The sequence below is a fragment of the Amia ocellicauda genome, chromosome 12 (assembly GCF_036373705.1).
Source record: "Amia ocellicauda isolate fAmiCal2 chromosome 12, fAmiCal2.hap1, whole genome shotgun sequence".
Lineage (NCBI taxonomy): Eukaryota > Metazoa > Chordata > Actinopteri > Amiiformes > Amiidae > Amia > Amia ocellicauda.
In genome coordinates, this window is record NC_089861.1 from 24,536,587 (window position 1) to 24,554,230 (window position 17,644).

Below are 17,644 nucleotides of genomic sequence, written 5' to 3' on the forward strand. Positions count from 1 at the left end.
CTGTCCCGTCTGTGTTGCGCTCTCCCATCCTCTCCTTTAGAGTCAGTGCTTCCTGTGGACTCAGTCCCTCTCTCTCCCTCCTCCTTTCCTTTCTGTTTCATTATCAGTCTTTCCCTGCACCACACTCCCCTCCCCCTCAAGTGCATTATCTCTACCCCATTGCCATCCCCGTTTCCCTCACACTGTCCCAGTCCAGTCTGGGATCCAGTTGAACCCCTGTACTATATCCCCCCAGTGCCCTCACCTCCCTTCTCCCCCCCTTTTCTTCTCCACCACTCCCTCCCTCCCACTTACGCTCCCTCTCTGTCTACCTTCCTCTCTCTCCTCCATTCCCCCTCTCCTTCCATCTCCTCTCAGTCCACGGGGCCCTGGAAGATGAGCTTGACGTAGCCCAGCTGGCCGGTCAGCCAGGCGCCGCAGAAGGGGCAGGCGGCGTGGAAGGCGTGGGTGCCGTGGGGCAGGGGGATCTGGGCCCAGCCCCGGGCAGTCTTTTCCGAGCACACATGACCGCAGGGGCAGAAGGCGTGGGTGGGGGGCTGCCCGGCGTCCAGGTACAGCCCCCCCTCGCAGCCCAGCCACAGGGGCACGTACGGCCCCACCCGCCGGCACATGGGGCACTCCCGCTCATTCCCGGCCCCACCCCCCCCAGCCTTCTCCTTGCGGAAGCCCCAGTTGTGGTAGCCGTGGACGTGGCCGCAGTTGACATACACCCAGGGCTGCTTCTTGTCCACGATCTCCCGCTGCGCCAGGCTGGGGAAGGCCAGCGTGTTGAAGCCCACGGGGCACTGCGGCCGGGCGGCGTTGAGCTCCTGGCGCAGGGACTCCAGCTGCTTGAGGGTGGGTGTCCGACGCAGGCCTGCCGGGGTGCGCCACAGCAGGGTGGCTCCGCACAGGTCGATCAGGGAGCCGTCCTGAAGCGTGTTGGACTCGTTCTCCACCTGGGACAGGAGATGGGATGGGGGTTAGGGTGCATCGCTCTTCCTTTCTTTCGCCTCCCTTCCTCTTTTCCTCCCTATATCCTTCCACCCGTGCTACTCTCTTTCCCAACAGTCTGCCACCTGTGCCCATCTCTGTCCCTTTGCTCTCCTACCCAGTATCTCTCCCTCCTCCCCCTCACCAGACGGCCCCTGTGCTGTGCCGAGCGCGTCTCCCTCAGGGCGTACACGTTGCCGCACACAGAGATCTCCCTCCACACCCCGGGGACGGGCTCGGCGCTCAGCTCCCCAGCCGGGTGCATCACCAGCACACCGTTGGTGGTCAGGCCATCCATCAGGCCGTCCGACGTCCTCCACTTGGCCGCTCTCTCCTGTCCAGGCCAGACACAGGACATGGACAGAGCACTGGTGAGTGAGGGGGTGGGCGGGGAGGACAGTGTAGACAGTGTGTCTGCCGTGTGGACAATATTGATAGTGTGGACAGTATTGACAGTGTGGACAGTGTGTCTGCAGTGTGGACAGTATTGACAGTATGGACAGTGCGGGCCGTGTGGGCTCACCCCCAGGAAGATGTTCTTGGACGAGTCGAAGCCGGCGGCATAGATGCGCGTGGTGTAGGGGGGGCTGCGTTCGCAAATGATGCGGCAGGCGTAGCGAGAGATGGTGCTCTGGGCGGACTGGCCCTCCGAGGCCCCACTCCCACTGGGTGAGGTGTCCGTCACCACGAAGTCAATCATGCTCTCCGTCGAGCGACCGATCTGCAGAGACAGACATGCACACACACACACACACTGAGCCTCACTACAGCTCCAGAGCACCCTGCTGACACAAAGACAATTCATGGCCTGCACCACTGCACTGAGATGGGGACTGTAGTGTGCACCACAGCTGGCGGAGGACTGGGCTTGGTCCAATAGTAGGCTGCGGAGTACGAATACAGCAACCCAGTCTCCCAGTGACTCCCCCTATACCCCCCATTCAGCACACACCTGGGACTGCAGTGTTCTGTCTGCTAAGTAATTAATAATAATAATAATAATAATAATAATAATTTTGTAATAAATAAATACATATTATTTAAGATCCTTTTTCTATTCCACCGCCCCCAGAGATTTTATTGGCATTTTTGTTTTACATGGTGGGGAGTGGGAGTGGGAGTGGGAATGGGAGTGGTGGGGGGTGCATTTCCTTGGGAGCAGAGCATGCTGGGGAAATCCTCACCTGGAACATGTCCGTGTTGGTGTCATGTGTGTACTCCACTATGACCGAGTGACTCCGTGACAGCGTGTAGGAGATACTGTGCTGGCTCTTATTAGACAGAGCCTGGTGGACAGGAGAGACAGGTGTTAGGGCAAACAGACAGACGGATGGACGGACACAGTGACGCCCACTTGTGGTTTCTGCTTCTCACTGCAACCAGATTCGGGATGGAATTGATAGATCTGTATCTGGGGCCAATTTAACAATGTGGCCATTGCTCAAGTGTGCCGTCACCATTGCTGTGGATGTGAGTGCATGCTGGAGAGTGGGGGGGGGGCAGGCTAGGAGGTACAGGAGACAGACAGAGAGAGAGAGAGAGAGAGAGAAGGGAGGAAAAGGAGAAAGGTGTGTAAGGGAACAGAGGGAGGCACAGGGTCCCGAACCAAAAAAAGACAAAGATAGTCAGAGAGAGAGAGAGGGGGCAGGGGTGTGGGACACAGAGAGAGAGAGAGAAGAGAACAGAAACACACAGAGGAAGAGGGGAGACAGCTTGGGGTGGGGGGAGGTTGGAGGTCAGAAGTTGGGGGGTGGCCTGACCTTTGACACCAGTGGAGTGGAGATGTTGTGGATGACATCGGGCTTCACCCCATTGGCCTTGGGCCTCTTGTATAGAGCCAGCCGACTCCTGCGCCGGCCTTTGTCCCCATTGGTGAGGGAGCCGTTGTACCTGCCCGCCACAGACACGCAATCAATCAAATCAATCAATAAATGAATCAGTCCACAGACTGATAGTATTAAATTCAAACAGACGGTCACAATACAGTACAATACAGTCACTGTAACCATGAGAGTCTGTATAACATTGTATATATCCAGTCAGTGTGTGACCCCAGGTGTGTCTATACAGTACAGTACAGGGGCTCCAGTCAGTGTGTGGGCCCCAGGTGCATGTATACAGCACATGTACAGTCCACATCTGTGCCAGGCTATATTTACCCGGGATGGCGCAAGCAGGCTGACCTACCCTAGCACGATGAGCTCTCCATACTTGACGGGCTCCTTGTCTCCAGGGAAGAGGCTGTCGTGGTGCTGGGAGCTGGAGCCCAGGGTTGGGGAGGAGGCCACGGTCTTATTGCAGGAGGGGCGGAGCTCCAGCGTAGGAGGCGGGCACAGGGCCTCGGAGCTGCCCTCCAGCACCATGCCAGCGGGCACCAGCACGGGCACCGGGTCACCAACCACTGCCAAGACCGGAGGAAACAGAGTCACCAGCACTGAGTGGACAGGGGATTAGGACAAGGGACACATACACAGACACACACTGATACACAAGTTGGAAAGAAACAAACATACTCAAACAAACACACTCTCACACACACTCATGTGGACCCAGAGGTGTTACACACACGCGCACACGTGCACACACGCACAATAACATGCTTAAAGGACAGATGCATAGCAAGGGACAGACAAACACACAGACCCACACACACACACTCTCCTGTCTCAGCCTCTCTCCCTTCCTATCTACCTAACCCTACCTTCCTGTTTCTGCTTTCCTGTCGCTCTTTCCCATCATCACTCTCTAACGCACTTCCTATGCCCACCTCTCTCGCTCTCAGCACCCTCTCCACTATTAATAGAAAACGGTGGGTAGACCTTGGGTATCATTTCACTAGTTTTAATAGGTATGAAAAATACAGTTTATGCTTTTGAGAAGTCCAAGCAGGTTGGGGCATGTGCAGCAGTGGGCTTATATATATTTGTTTATTCCATAACATGCAGTTAGTTAGTACACACCCAGTAAACAGCTCCTGACAACACAGAAATTCACTACAAGCCGGTCAGTGTGTGTATCTTGAGGCAAACAGAGAGAGTTGGAGTAGAGGGAAGGGAAGAAACTGAGATTGAAAGAAAGAGAGAGACAGAGGAGGAGATGGAGGCACACTGAGAAGGAGGGAGGGAGGGGGAGTATAGGAGCAACGTGTGACTATGTGCAGTAGCTGGGAACTGGCAGGGTGATAGATGGGGTGCAGATTGCCAGTCCCTCTGTATCCAGACTGCCGGGGAGGAGGGGAGCGCCGCTGAGAGAGAGAGGGAGAGGGAGAAGAGGGAGGGTAGATGGGGAGACGGAGAGGAGGGGGAAAGGGGAGAGAGGAGACGGAGGGAGATGGGTATAGGGGTGAAGAGATGGAGAGAAGCATGGGGGGGAGAAGGGGCTAAAGACTGAAGAGATGGAAGGAGATTGAAAGAGATTGAGGGATGGGGATTTCCCTTGCCTCGCTCTCTCTACCCCTCCATCCCCTCTCCCTCCCTCCCTTCTTCCACCTCACACCCTTCTCCTGTTCTCCTTCACCCTCTCTATCCCTCCCTTTATTCAACTCTACCTAACCAGTCTCCACACCTCTCGCTCTCTCTCTCTCTCTCTCTCCAACTGCAGCTATTCATATTTCAATCTGTACTTACCCTCCCACTGCAGAGAGAGAGAGAGAGATACAGAGCAAAAGAGATAAAATCAATTGCCTTAATCTTTTTACAAGAATTAAAAAATAATAAAGTCCTAATTATATAGCACTAGGACTATGGTGTCTGTGTGCGAGTATGTTTTTTATATATCTTACATATTGGACAGCATTTTCCCCCAGGGCCCAGAGAGAGGCTAGCATATCGGGGCAGTGGGGGGAGGGGCTGGAGAGCGTGCAGGGGAGTTTTACAGTGCCACCTCCCGAAGCAAGATGCCCGGGCAACACAGATGCATAGAAAAGCTGTCACAGTACCGTCACAACACAGTCATTCCTCACTCAATAAAAATGGAGTTGCCTGCCTTTTCCTCCCAAACATAACAACCAGCACTTCAAAGTACTTCTAACCAGGAGACGAGGCAGTGGGGCCACTGTCCCGCTGCTCTCCATCTCCGCTGGGCTCTCGGACCCTTCACCAAAACCTGTATGGGACTCTGGAATTCGGCTACACTTTTTAGCATTCTGATTTCCACCCTCAACTCTTCAAAAGAACAGACCTGAAAAGTGTTTTCCTCGTGACAACTGTTAGGACGTGTCTGCTATGAAACAACAACAATAATAATCATAATAATAAATGCAGTAGTTTTCTTACAGCTGTATCTGTAAGACTGCTGTAGCAGCACGGTTATGTCACCTGACTGATTGCCCTGGTGTAGATGCACAGTCACATCACACACAGGGCTGGACTCAAGGTCACAGCTCTGAGAGAGAGAGAGAGAGAGAGAGAGGGTGGGAGGGGGGGAGAGAGAGAGAGTGACAGGAGCACAGCCAGACCATCCACCAAAAAGGCCACACAGACAGGCAGACACACACTTTGAAAGACAGGCAGACTGACAGATAGATCAAGACACATACAGACACAGTTCAGCACAGGCGGACGTACGGTAACACCGTGCAATACGCAACAGGATATCCTGAGCAAATGCAAGGCAAAGAGAGGCTGACAGCAACATTGCGGGACGCTGCTCAACAGCAGGCGGAAGGGATTTAGGGTTGCAATGCGCTGAAGAAGTCAATTGTGTGTCACGGTGATTTACTTCCGCCCTGGCAACTTCTCCCCGCCGTGCTGTGGCAGGCTCCAGCACTTCCCACCATGCTCCGCGGCACACTCAGGCGTCTGCATTAGGGGCGGGACGTACGGCGGAAGTGTGTCGTGACGCGTTGCGTACGACCGCTGGGGAGTTTACTAGCCGGTCAGGTGTTCAGTTTATTCGTTGTTTGTTTAACCGATCTGTTTTTTTTCGCTGTGGATGAAGCTTTAAGCACAAAGTGTCTCTATATAAAGTGAATGTAAAAGTGCACGTTGTTCGTGGCTGCCAGTACAACCAGTCTAAACTGAGCATATGGGAAGTCAGCAGTGCTGCGCTCAGACACCATTATAAACAGGTCTGAATGTCCACTGTGGTTCACATGCCATCCTCTACCAACAGCAAGACAAGCGAACAGCTGTTTATTTCATGCATGGTGATTTAAAACGTTTGACATCAACAGACAACTACTATACATTTCCTGGGTTGACAGAAACTAAAACAGACGAGTCAATACAGATAGACCCATTGATCTAACTGAATGGAAATACAAATTAGCCAGCCGTGGTATCGACGAAACGTGTACATTATCCTACAAGAACTATATTGAACACTGTCCACAGTCATAATTTTTAAAAAAGTTATCAAAATTAAAAGAATGACTACTTCAACACATGACATTCACAAAGAAAGGCTGATGGATATGCAGACGGTTAGTCAGAGCCATCTGTTGCTTTGGGATCCAATATATTGAAAACGTGACTGTTGTTCACAAATAATGAACCCTGTGTGACGTGTAATTCTGATCACTGACAATACATTGAATTGACTTTTTCAGTATTTGTTACGATAAAAAATAAGACCCTTTTTCACATCATCAAATGCTTGTTCACACTTTGCCGCAAATTCGTTCCATAATGCGCGCAAAGCATCATCGTACATCGCAATATTTTGGATAATCTGATCAATGAGAAGCAGAGAACGACCTCCTGCTACTCATCAATCTGCACATTGCTGAACGACTAAGCTGCCTTGGGTACAGTACAGTAACCTACAGGACCACGCCGTACAGCACAGTAGAGCCACAGTGCGCAGTGGCATTGCGCAGCCCAGGACACGCACACCAGAGACCACCGCAGGAGAGACCACCGCAAGACAGCAGAGCGCACACACACACATGCCAAACACCGCACGGTATCGCGGGATAGATCTGTGGTTCTCACCCCTGGTCCTGAAGGACCCCCTAAACTGCAGATTTGTGTTCCATCCGATCTCTCAATTACTTAATTGATCCCTTAATTGAACGAATTATTTCCTAAATCAGAGGCTTTTCATAATTTTAAACAGCAGGGGGTTTAAGTTAAGTATAAAATTGCATAGGGAATTAACTTTTTAAGGAACTGATTTTTTTTATCAGTTACACAATTGAGAAAATCAAATGCAAGCAAATTACTTCAATTAAGGTTCAATTAAGTAATTGAGAGCTCAGTATGGGCCCTCCAGGACCGGGGTTGAGAACCACTCGGGTAGAGAAAGACAACATTGCAATGCACGACAGAGCTTCCAAATCCTGGTCCTGGATGAGCCCCTACCCTGCTGGTTTTTGTTCCAACCGATCCCTCAATTACTTAATTGAACCCTTAATTGAAGTAATCTGCTTAGATTTGACTTTTGAAATGGTGTAATAAAAGAGTTGGTTCTTTAATACATTATTTATATAATTCTATACTTAACTTAAACCCCCTATTGTTTAAAATAATGAAAAGGCTCTAATTTAGGAAATTATTAGTTCAATTAAGTAATTGAGAGCTCATTTGGAACAAAAACCAGGTAGAGATTAAAGGGTCCTCCAGGACCAGGGCTGGGAACCACTGATGTAGGAGACTGAAGAGCAGTAAACACAGAGCGTGGCAAAGAACACGTGCGAAAGCACAGTAGTCTCAACAAGAAACAACAACAATAATCATAATAATAAATGCAGTATTATGTTCTTGTGTTTGTATCTGTATGACTGAGAGACAGACAGCACTATGGTGTCCCTTTTGACTGCTGTAGCTGCGTGGTTATGTTGCCTGACTGATTACCCTGGTGTAGAAGCACAGGTGGGCAGTGTGTGAGAGGGTGTCTCTGTGTGTGTGTGTGTGTGAGAGAGAGAGACAGCGTCTGTGTGCAAGTGTCTCTGTGTGAGGGTGTGTGTGTCTGTGTCTCTGTAAGGGAGTGAGTGTCTGTGTCTCTGAGGGAGGGAGTGTCTGTGTGTGTGTGTCTGTGTCTCTGTGAGGGGGTGAGTGTGTGTGTGTGTCTGTGTCTCTGTGAGGGGGTGAGTGTGTGTGTGTGTGTCTGTGTCTCTGTGAGGGGGTGAGTGTCTGTGTGTGTGTGTCTGTGTCTCTGTGAGGGGGTGAGTGTCTGTGTGTGTGTCTGTGTCTCTGTGAGGGGGTGAGTGTGTGTGTGTGTGTGTGTGTCTCTGTGAGGGGGTGAGTGTGTGTCTGTGTCTCTGTGAGGGGGTGAGTGTCTGTGTCTCTGTGAGGGGGTGAGTGTCTGTGTGTGTCTGTGTCTCTGTGAGGGGGTGAGTGTGTGTGTGTGTGTGTCTCTGAGGGAGGGAGTGTCTGTGTGTCTGTGTGTGTGTCTGTGTCTCTGTGAGGGGGTGAGTGTCTGTGTGTGTGTCTGTGTCTCTGTGAGGGGGTGAGTGTGTGTGTGTGTGTGTGTCTCTGTGAGGGGGTGAGTGTGTGTCTGTGTGTGTGTCTGTGTCTCTGTGAGGGGGTGAGTGTCTGTGTGTGTCTGTGTCTCTGTGAGGGGGTGAGTGTGTGTGTGTGTGTCTGTGTCTCTGTGAGGGGGTGAGTGTCTGTGTGTGTCTGTGTCTCTGTGAGGGGGTGAGTGTGTGTGTGTGTCTCTGAGGGAGGGAGTGTCTGTGTGTCTGTGTGTGTGTCTGTGTCTCTGTGAGGGGGTGAGTGTCTGTGTGTGTCTGTGTCTCTGTGAGGGGGTGAGTGTGTGTGTGTGTGTGTGTGTGTCTCTGAGGGAGGGAGTGTCTGTGTGTCTGTGTGTGTGTCTGTGTCTCTGTGAGGGGGTGAGTGTCTGTGTGTGTCTGTGTCTCTGTGAGGGGGTGAGTGTGTGTGTGTGTGTCTGTGTCTCTGTGAGGGGGTGAGTGTCTGTGTGTCTGTGTCTCTGTGAGGGGGTGAGTGTGTGTGTGTGTGTGTCTCTGAGGGAGGGAGTGTCTGTGTGTCTGTGTCTCTGTGAGGGGGTGAGTGTGTGTGTGTGTGTGTGTCTCTGAGGGAGGGAGTGTCTGTGTGTCTGTGTGTGTGTCTGTGTCTCTGTGAGGGGGTGAGTGTGTGTGTGTGTGTGTGTCTCTGAGGGAGGGAGTGTCTGTGTGTCTGTGTCTCTGTGAGGGGGTGAGTGTCTGTGTGTCTGTGTCTCTGTGAGGGGGTGAGTGTGTGTGTGTGTGTCTGTGTCTCTGTGAGGGGGTGAGTGTCTGTGTGTGTGTGTGTGTCTCTGTGAGGGGGTGAGTGTCTGTGTGTCTGTGTCTCTGTGAGGGGGTGAGTGTGTGTGTGTGTGTGTCTCTGAGGGAGGGAGTGTCTGTGTGTCTGTGTCTCTGTGAGGGGGTGAGTGTCTGTGTGTGTGTGTGTGTGTCTCTGTGAGGGGGTGAGTGTCTGTGTGTGTGTGTCTGTGTCTCTGTGAGGGAGGGAGTGTCTGTGTGTGTGTGTGTGTGTGTCTCTGAGGGAGGGAGTGAGTGTGTTGTGCCCTGTGTGGGCTGACTCACTCTCTCCCAGCCTGGAGACTGAGCGCAGGCCGCCCCCCCCACAAGACCTCTCGCTATCTCAATCAGGATGCCACACAGTCCGTCAGCACAACAACAACAACAATAATATGAATATGAATGAGTTATTGTAAGAATCGTCAATATGCCTTAAACACGTGGCATCATCCGATTGTAAAGTAAAAAGTAAAAACGGTCTGACATGTTTAAACAACAACAACAATAATATGAATAATAATACAAATACAAATTATTGTTATTATTAGGCCTAATTACATTGCTGTTTTCTGAATCTTCAATCTGTCTTACCTACGAATACAAATCTGTCAGAAACAGTACATTAATAATAACAAAAATAATATAGGCTACCTAACTTTGCAATATACGACCACAAACGTGACACGTTGCTGCCGATGTGTTTGTGTTGCTCTGCGTGCGTGGAGACGGTGCGGCCATAATAAAAAACAAACCCAACATAATGGTAATAACAGGAAATCACCACCATTGATCACGTTTATCGATTACCTCACTAATACGATCCATGGACCAGTTTGCATTATTATTATGATTATTGTTATTATTATTATTCAATATTATTCAGTACCATGAAAACCGATTACGAATCAATCCGACGTTATGTGTGTGTCTGTGCATTGGGTGGGGGGGGAGTGTGCGGGAGCCGGGGGTGGTTGCGGGGGTATATTCTGCAATGAGCCACCCCAGAGCCGGTCTGCTATTTTTACACCTTCCCCTCCAGAAACGGAAAGATATCAGATCAGATTTGATTAATGCTGCCGGCTTCGCGCAAGACTGCGACCAGCCAGCAATAGCAATAGCTGCACACACCGGGTCTATGATCCACATCCTGCACCCCCCCCCAAACACACACACACACACACACACACACACACACAAACAGCAACCATTACAACACATGACATCTCACACACACACAACAGATGTATAGAATCAATGCGATGCCATACAAGACATATACAGATCCGTCTGGCTGTTGTGCTTTTTTCTTCTTCTTCCAGTTTAGGAGCATGCAGATGCACAGGGATGCAATACTAGGAAAACATGACCAAAACGAATAAGGATAATGATGATAATAATAATAATAATGATGATGATGATGATCAGAATAAAATGACTCTTTGTCATGAGCAGCAGCAGGAGCACGATCACAATAAATGAAATTAGAACGGAATGGAAGCGAGCAGCGCAGTGGTATGATGTAATAAATACCCGCTGATTGTGCCCAAAAACAGGTCCGGCTTGCTGTGATGTCCTGGCTCTGCTCTTTCATCCACCCCCCCCCCCACCCCCACCCCCACCCCACCCGCCTCCTCCTCCTCCTCCTCCTCCTCCTCCTCCCCAAAAGGCTGTGCCTGCAGCGTCTGTGACTCCCCCTGTGCTTCAGTGCGAGTCTGACCGCAGGATCATCGGAGCCGACGGCGCTTGCACTGCATGGGGCGCCCTCTCCTCGCCCAGCCTGCGTCCTGCGAGCTGCGCTCCCCGGGAGAGGCGAGTGCTGGTCCGGGCTGCCCGCCGCCACGCCCCCGCGGCTGCGTCGGAGCAGCTGATTGGCTGCGCTTGGTGTCCTTTGTTGTTTGTTATCTTTTTTCCCGCGTAGGTATGCCCCCTGTCCCCGCCCACTAGCTGATGGCTCGGCGTTTGGGATACGGAGATGATGGGGGGGGGGGGGACTGTTTTGTGATTGTGTGTCTTCTTAGGCTGCTGCTTTTCACAGGACCGTATCTAATTCTGAGTGGCTATATGGAAAGTTCTGGAAAACAAGACTTGTGGATTTCACAGACTGTATTCATCCCCGGGGTGAGTCCTGGAGCATCACAGGCATCCGGCCAGGGTCTGGTTAACAGCTGCTCTTCCACGACCAGGGCTGCAGAGCCTGCTGTGCTGGACTGTGTCTCTCCAGGACCGGGGCTGCAGAGCCTGCAAAAAGGCTCAGCTTCATCATGATGGAGCAGGGTCTGCAGCCTGGGGTCCAGTCTAGTACAGCAGTTCTGCAGGGATCTTTTGGCTTTCAGGCTGTTTTTTCCCCCCCATGTTATGTAGCAGACGCCTTTATCCACACTCTTAGAACTAATTTGTTTTATTTTCAACAATACAACACAATACTGTGTCTTTTGTAACGAAATAATGTATATTTTTAACACAATAATGTTTGTGTGTGTGTGTGTGTTAAAAAGACATTATTGTGTTGTGCTTTGGTGCAAGACAACTTACACGTTTTGTAAGCAAATACGCAATGCCATACATAGTCTATACACAATGTTACAAGGGATATAATAAAAACACCCCTCGACACAAGATAAAACCGGACAACATGAAGTTGTATAACAATGTAGCTTTCCATGAGGTAGATTGGGTTGGTGCTCAAAGAAGGGAAATAAACAAAACACAGCTAGACAATCTTTTGTTATATTAGATGTTGTCAATTATTCAGTTATTGCAATAACAACGCCCGTGATTGATAAGATGCAGGGATGCGCAGGATTCGCTCTCGGGTTCTCCTCTGCCTGTTACGGGAATGTACGAAACCACACGGAAAGTGCCGAAGCAGCTCAGCCAGCCGTGAATGTGGTTTGCGACAGACAACAAGGTGTGCGCACGCCATGTTTCGTGTCGGCAGGGGGGAGGCGCTTTGTGATGACGTCCAAATCCCGTGCCAGGACACTGGGTCTTCCCCGTTTAGTCTTTAATTTCCGAGGCTTTTTTTTCATTGTAAATAAGGGACGGGGAGAAAAGTAAGCAGCGGGGAGGGAGGCACGGCACTGGTCACTAGGAAGTCCCGCTGTCTCTCGCAGGCGCGCCATGTCCCACGATGCCGAGTTACAGGCCATGTACCCCGACAGCGCAGAGGACGGCGTTTTTGTGCCCCCGGCCGGAGTGTGCTGGGTGTCCGTGCTGTGCAGTCTGCTGCTCGCCTGCTCGTACGTGGGCAGTCTGTACGTGTGGAAGAACGACCTGCCACGGTGAGTGTGAGCGGGGTTGTTGAATAACGTGGGGCGAAATCCAGACACACCCGGGAAAAGTGCGGGTGCTGCTTTGAAGGGGGTTCAATCACAAGGAGAAGCAGAGCGCCCTTAACCGGCGATCGGTCCAAAGAAGCTGATTGTCGCCCGTAGTGTCGCGACTGACTTCCACCCCTGATAGGTTTCGTGTCTTGTCGCTGTCAGCGTAGCAGCGGATACAGGGCACCCCTTCGCTTGACGTTATAATGGGTTCATCACCTCTAATGGGCTCATTTTGGCTTGCGAGAGATTCGCTTTCCCGCGCTTGCCAATTTCGGTTTCGGTTTTGATACCAGTACGAGGAAGAAACAGAGGCTCTGCAGCTCGGTGTCGGGGCGTGTGACACACACAGTGGTCGTAAGCCATCACCGGGCATAAAACGGAGGAAGCACTAACACCTGGACGATGTTGGGATGTCGTAGGAGGGCTGGGGCTGTTATGTGTGATACACACTGGTCATTAAACTACTGTATTTATGTAATCCCAGCGTTTTCTGGTCACTGATTCGCATTAAAGAACACTTGTGCTGCCAGTGGTGACATGATTAAAATCACCCGGTAGATACCCAGCACCTAGCCGGTGTGTGTGTTGTCACTGAGGCTCACCAGCGTGTGTGTTGTTGGCAGGGACCACCCGACCGTCATCAAGCGCCGGTTCACCAGCGTGCTGATCGTGTCGGCGCTGTCGCCCGTCTTCGTGTGGGCATGGAGGCAGTACACGGGCATCCTGGTAAGTGTGCCAGGCGCCTCCTAGTGGGCACGGTCCAAATGCCGTCCTTTGGTAGTCCAGTCCAGTTCTAATGTACTGTAGTCTAATGCAGTGTAGTCCAGTCCAGTTTGGGGTACTGTAGTCTAGTCCAGTACAGTGCTGTGTAGTGCAGTGTAGCCCCTGCAGGATCGGGATTGGATGCACTAGTCTAACCAAGTAAGGTGCCTGCCTAAAAAACATTACAGTCTACATTACATTGTAATCATTTTACAGCCCAGTCTAAATCTCTCCCCTCTTCTCTCCTCTCCTCTTCTCTTCTCTGTCCCCAGCCCGGCCCCTCCCTGCTGGGCCTCATGGGTATTCGACTTGAGGGCATCGTGCCCGCCGCTACCCTGCCCCTGCTCCTTACTATGGTAAGACAGTGGGCATAGTGCCAGTCTCAGCCACCCATACAACACTGGCAAACTGCCAACTGGCACACAATAAAATAATAGTAATAATTCAAAATACTATTACTAATAATTATTAAAAGTTATACTATTCTTCCCCACTTTTATCGCAGTCAGTCATGTAACCTATCCCCCCTCCTTGTTCCCCTCCTCTCTCTCTCTCCCTCAGGTGCTGTTTCTGGGACCTTTGATCCAACTGGCCATGGACTGTCCCTGGGACTTTGTGGACGGAGTCAAGGTGGGCTTTGGTGAGTGATGGCGGGGAACCCCCTCTCTCCCTCTGTCGCTCCCTCTCTCTCTTTCTCTCCCTCTCTGTCCCTCCCTCTCACTTCCTCCCTCTGTCACTCACTTCCTCTCTCTCTCCCATTTTATCTTTCTCTTGTTGTCCCTCTCTTTCTAATTCTCTCTCTCTCAGACTTGTCTGCCATTGTCCATGCTCTGCCATGCTCCGCCTCAATTCAAACAGCCCTCTCTCACTCCTCCTCCCCCTCTCTCTCTGTGCAGACCCACGGTTCTGGGCGCTGTGTGCCAGTGACATGCGCTGGCTGCGGAACCAGGTGGTGGCTCCATTGACAGAGGAGCTGGTGTTTAGGGCCTGCATGCTGCCCATGCTGGTGCCCTGTGCCGGGCCGAGCCGCGCCATCTTTACCTGCCCGCTCTTCTTCGGTGTGGGTGAGTACTTCAGGGGCTGTCCCTCCCTCGGGCCTCTTACCTCGTCTCCCTCTCTTCCCTGGACCTCTGGACAATCATCATCATAATATGTTATTAACAACATCAATAATAATCATATTTAATTTGATTCACTTTCTGAACAATAATACTGTGATATATGTATATCACAAAACTCTCCCCTTCTGGGCCCGTCTTGTGTTTGACTCCCTCTCTCTCTCCCACACCCTCTGCAGCCCATTTCCACCACGTCATCGAGCTCCTGCGTTTCAGACAGGGCACAGTCTCGGGCATCTTCCTGTCCGCGGGTAAGGAGACCGCCTTCTGCCAACCCTCCCGCCCTTCCTGTGTTTGTGCGTTTGTGTGACTGTGTGTAACTGTGTAAGAGTGTGTAACTGTATAAGTGTGTATGTGTGTAACTTCGTGACCGTGTGAAACTGTTTAAGTGTAACTGTGTTTGTGTTGCAGTGTTCCAGTTCTCGTATACTGCTGTCTTCGGGGCGTACACTGCGTTCATCTTCATCAGGACAGGTGAGGCAGTCCTCTCCCTCGATGTCTCTCTCTCTCTCTTTACCAGTGAGTGTTAACAGATTCTCATGCCACCCCTTCTCTCTCTCTCTGCTCAGGGCACCTGGTGGGGCCAGTCCTATGCCACTCCTTCTGCAACTACATGGGCTTCCCGGCCCTAAGCACGGCCCTGGAACACCCCCAGCGCCTGGCCCTCCTCTCCTTCTACCTCCTGGGCGTCCTCCTCTTCCTCCTGCTGCTCTTCCCCATGACCGATCCCCTCTTCTACGGCGCCGCGCCTGTCTGCAGCCTGGCACCCAGCCCTCGCTCCCTCTGCTCCTCCTGACCCGGGCCGGCTGGCGCTGCCCCTCTCCCCCACCCTCGCCCTCCCCAACCACCACCACCACCACCCTCTCCTCCCTCCCCCCCACCACACCACACCAGACACCAGCCCCAAGGGGAGGGAGCAGTGAGAGACAGAGGAACACTAGGACAGTTTTCTGAGATCATACCAAAGCAGCTACTGTTACTGTCTGTTCGTCTGTCTACAGCGGAGCATGTTCTCAGCCCCCCGGTGCCGCAGCTGAGGGATCGGCCCTGCCTGGGTCTCGGAAGCCTGAGCGAGCCTCACTTTTGGAGAGGGACCCTTACATTCAGCATAGTATGGCGAGGGAGAGGGAAAGGGAGGGAGGGAGGGAGGGAGATAGTGACAGAGTGATTGGGGAAATTGTGTTTTGTGTGTATTAATCTGCTCCTGCCTGACTGAAACACTTCCCGGGCTCCTCGGCTCTGTGGCACGTGTTGATGAGGTCACCATGGTGCTGGTGCTGACGATACGGTGGCATTGTCAACCGGCTCTGCCCCTTGGGTTCAGGGTTTTAGATCGGCTTCTACTGACCTGTTCCGCCCGGGTCTTGTTTGAGGACAACCCCAGTGAACTACGAATGATAAAGCTTTATTTTAATAGTAATAATAACTAATCGTAATAATAATCATTATGGGGCCAGAAGTCAACCCTGCAAGTTGAGAATGCTGGGAACTGTCGTGTCTCGCACTGTTTTGCGCTGTAAAGGTCAGGAGGGAGGAGGGCGGGACGACAGCTGCTTAAAGTCCTTTGTTTATCTAATCTAAATCTGATATTCAGTTGCCTATCCCTGGCACGGTGACTTGAGCAGGTCCTGGGTGGCAGTGCCCAAGGTCACACTGCAGGAGACCCCACCAATCTCTCATAAGCTCCCTGGCACGCTGGCACACCCGCCCAGGTTCTGAGCCACTTTCGCTTTTTAGCAATCCCCAAGGTCTGACTGGCATCAGTGTGACAGTAACGCATATGGGGGAGGAGAAAGCGGGTCAAGAACGACAACTGCCTCAGGGAGGGTGGGGTCAGCCAGCCAGCCAGCCAGCACTGACCCAGGTGGAGAGAGAGAGAGAGAGAGAGAGAGAGGACAGACCTGGCCCGGCGCACTGTGGGTCTTCTGCAGCGACCGCAGCTCTGACCCGCTCACTGGGAGCTGTGGACCCAACCCAGGACTGGACAGCCGTGTCAGAACCAGGGGCAGCTGCTGTCTCCTACTGTCTGGGAGTTGCTCTGCTGCTGAGAAGTCTTGTATCGACATGAGACATCGCCGATGACGGATCTGTGCGACACAGGAAGCTGGTCAACAAGGACTTCCTGTCCCACTCTGTGAATATGCAGCTCCCTGTTACCCACAATGCAGTCACAAACACCCACTCTATTTTTCCAGTCACTGGAGGGTTTGTTTGGTTCCTGTTTTTTGTATATCGAGAATTCCGAGATGTTTATATTCTGAGGTCTATATTTTGTACCTAAGAGCTATTTTGGTGACTAGAGTAATACAAATTTATAAATTAATAAATTAATAATGGGAAAGACGAAGACTGCATGCTTTTCTTCCTGTTTGTCTGTTTCTGTCACACGTGCAGTTGGAAGCCATTTGATGACAATCTTGTACGGGATTTTACTGTAAATGTAAAAAATAGAAAAGAGACTATCAGACTTTGGGTAAAACACAAATAAATGCTGTGATTTTACAGACCTTGTGGAATGTCCCCCTTTTTATTAAGCGTTTGTGCATGTAGTACTGTATCTCTGCCACTAGGGAAGCGTTATGTGTACAAATCAAGGCTCTGAAGGCCACTATAAATGTTACACCTGTGGAAAGCCACCATTGAAGTAAGATAAGGTTATTGATTGATTTCTTTGTCTGATCAGGTATTGCATTAGGTCCAATTTAATTTATTTTCTGGGTAGAGAGAGAGAGAGACCGTGAGCTAGGCAGGCCAGCTGCTGAAGGGCTCAGCAAGCCTCCGGGCCCCATGCAGTTCCTGGATTGGGCACTTGGTGTTGCTGTCGGGCAGCAAATACATTTTCTTCACTAGTCACAGTGGCGGCCCCCTCACCGCTCTCCAGGGGACACACATTTCAAAGTGGGACCTGGTCCTGCCCCCCCCACTTTGAATTTCGTACAGCTGGCAATCTAAGTCACAGTGTAAGGCTGTTTGTAGTGGTGGTTGAGCACAGATCGAGTAAGAAGAGAGAAAAAAACAGAAAGGAAGAAATTATACCGTCACAGGACTGATTAAGGGCTTAATTGATTAATTGGTTGCATTGTCATTGATGTATATGCTACTGCTATATTTGGGTCTTTTGCAGGTCTTCTGGTGCCTCTGACCTCGGATGATCCTGCCCTCTCGTCTTCGGGGGCCCTTGTTCTCCCTCCCCGTGAGAAGGTCTTCTGCTGCGGCACGTTGTTAAGTGACAGAGGCTCAAACAGAGGTAGCCCCACACCTGAGCCCCGGGGGAAAGGGACTCCCAGACCCAC

At 51.4% G+C, this 17,644-nt stretch overlaps 2 protein-coding genes across 5 annotated transcripts; one reads left to right on the forward strand and one right to left on the reverse strand.

Annotated features, from left to right (window-relative positions):
• Nucleotides 1-298: 298 nt before the first annotated feature.
• Nucleotides 299-10,735, reverse strand: peli3 (pellino E3 ubiquitin protein ligase family member 3). Of its 4 annotated transcripts, none has more exons than XM_066718899.1 (7): nucleotides 10,679-10,735; nucleotides 3,160-3,373; nucleotides 2,733-2,862; nucleotides 2,157-2,258; nucleotides 1,496-1,693; nucleotides 1,118-1,306; nucleotides 299-938 (listed from the first exon to the last, which is right to left on the reverse strand). In XM_066718899.1, exons 2-7 carry the CDS (start codon nucleotides 3,333-3,335, stop codon nucleotides 354-356), a joined length of 1,380 nt encoding a protein of 459 aa, XP_066574996.1. In that variant the 5' UTR covers nucleotides 3,336-3,373; nucleotides 10,679-10,735; the 3' UTR covers nucleotides 299-353. The 4 variants fall into 4 exon arrangements, with proteins under 4 accessions (XP_066574996.1, XP_066574995.1, XP_066574997.1 ...); XM_066718898.1 differs by lacking the exon at nucleotides 10,679-10,735 and adding an exon at nucleotides 5,538-5,952; XM_066718900.1 differs by lacking the exon at nucleotides 10,679-10,735 and adding an exon at nucleotides 5,510-5,611.
• A 1,359-nt stretch (nucleotides 10,736-12,094) lies between these two features.
• On the forward strand, nucleotides 12,095-16,857 carry rce1a (Ras converting CAAX endopeptidase 1a). Its single transcript, XM_066718902.1, has 8 exons — nucleotides 12,095-12,429; nucleotides 13,095-13,197; nucleotides 13,506-13,589; nucleotides 13,795-13,873; nucleotides 14,130-14,297; nucleotides 14,531-14,602; nucleotides 14,763-14,825; nucleotides 14,921-16,857. Exons 1-8 carry the CDS (start codon nucleotides 12,269-12,271, stop codon nucleotides 15,145-15,147), a joined length of 957 nt encoding a protein of 318 aa, XP_066574999.1. The 5' UTR covers nucleotides 12,095-12,268; the 3' UTR covers nucleotides 15,148-16,857.
• The last annotated feature ends 787 nt before the right edge of the window (nucleotides 16,858-17,644 follow it).

Excerpts from the sequence above, each read along its gene's own strand:
- peli3 (XM_066718898.1), bottom strand. The coding sequence starts at position 5,607 with ATGTTGCTGTCAGCCTCTCTTTGCCTTGCATTTGCTCAGGATATCCTG. Across the intron at positions 3,374-5,537 it reads GCGTATTGCACGGTGTTACC|TGGTTGGTGACCCGGTGCCC; the intron begins GTACGTCCGCCT and ends CGGTCTTGGCAG. Across the intron at positions 1,307-1,495 it reads CCAAGAACATCTTCCTGGGG|GAGAGAGCGGCCAAGTGGAG; the intron begins GTGAGCCCACAC and ends TGGCCTGGACAG.
- rce1a (XM_066718902.1), top strand. The coding sequence starts at position 12,269 with ATGTCCCACGATGCCGAGTTACAGGCCATGTACCCCGACAGCGCAGAG. Across the intron at positions 12,430-13,094 it reads TGGAAGAACGACCTGCCACG|GGACCACCCGACCGTCATCA; the intron begins GTGAGTGTGAGC and ends TGTTGTTGGCAG. Across the intron at positions 13,590-13,794 it reads TGCCCCTGCTCCTTACTATG|GTGCTGTTTCTGGGACCTTT; the intron begins GTAAGACAGTGG and ends TCTCTCCCTCAG.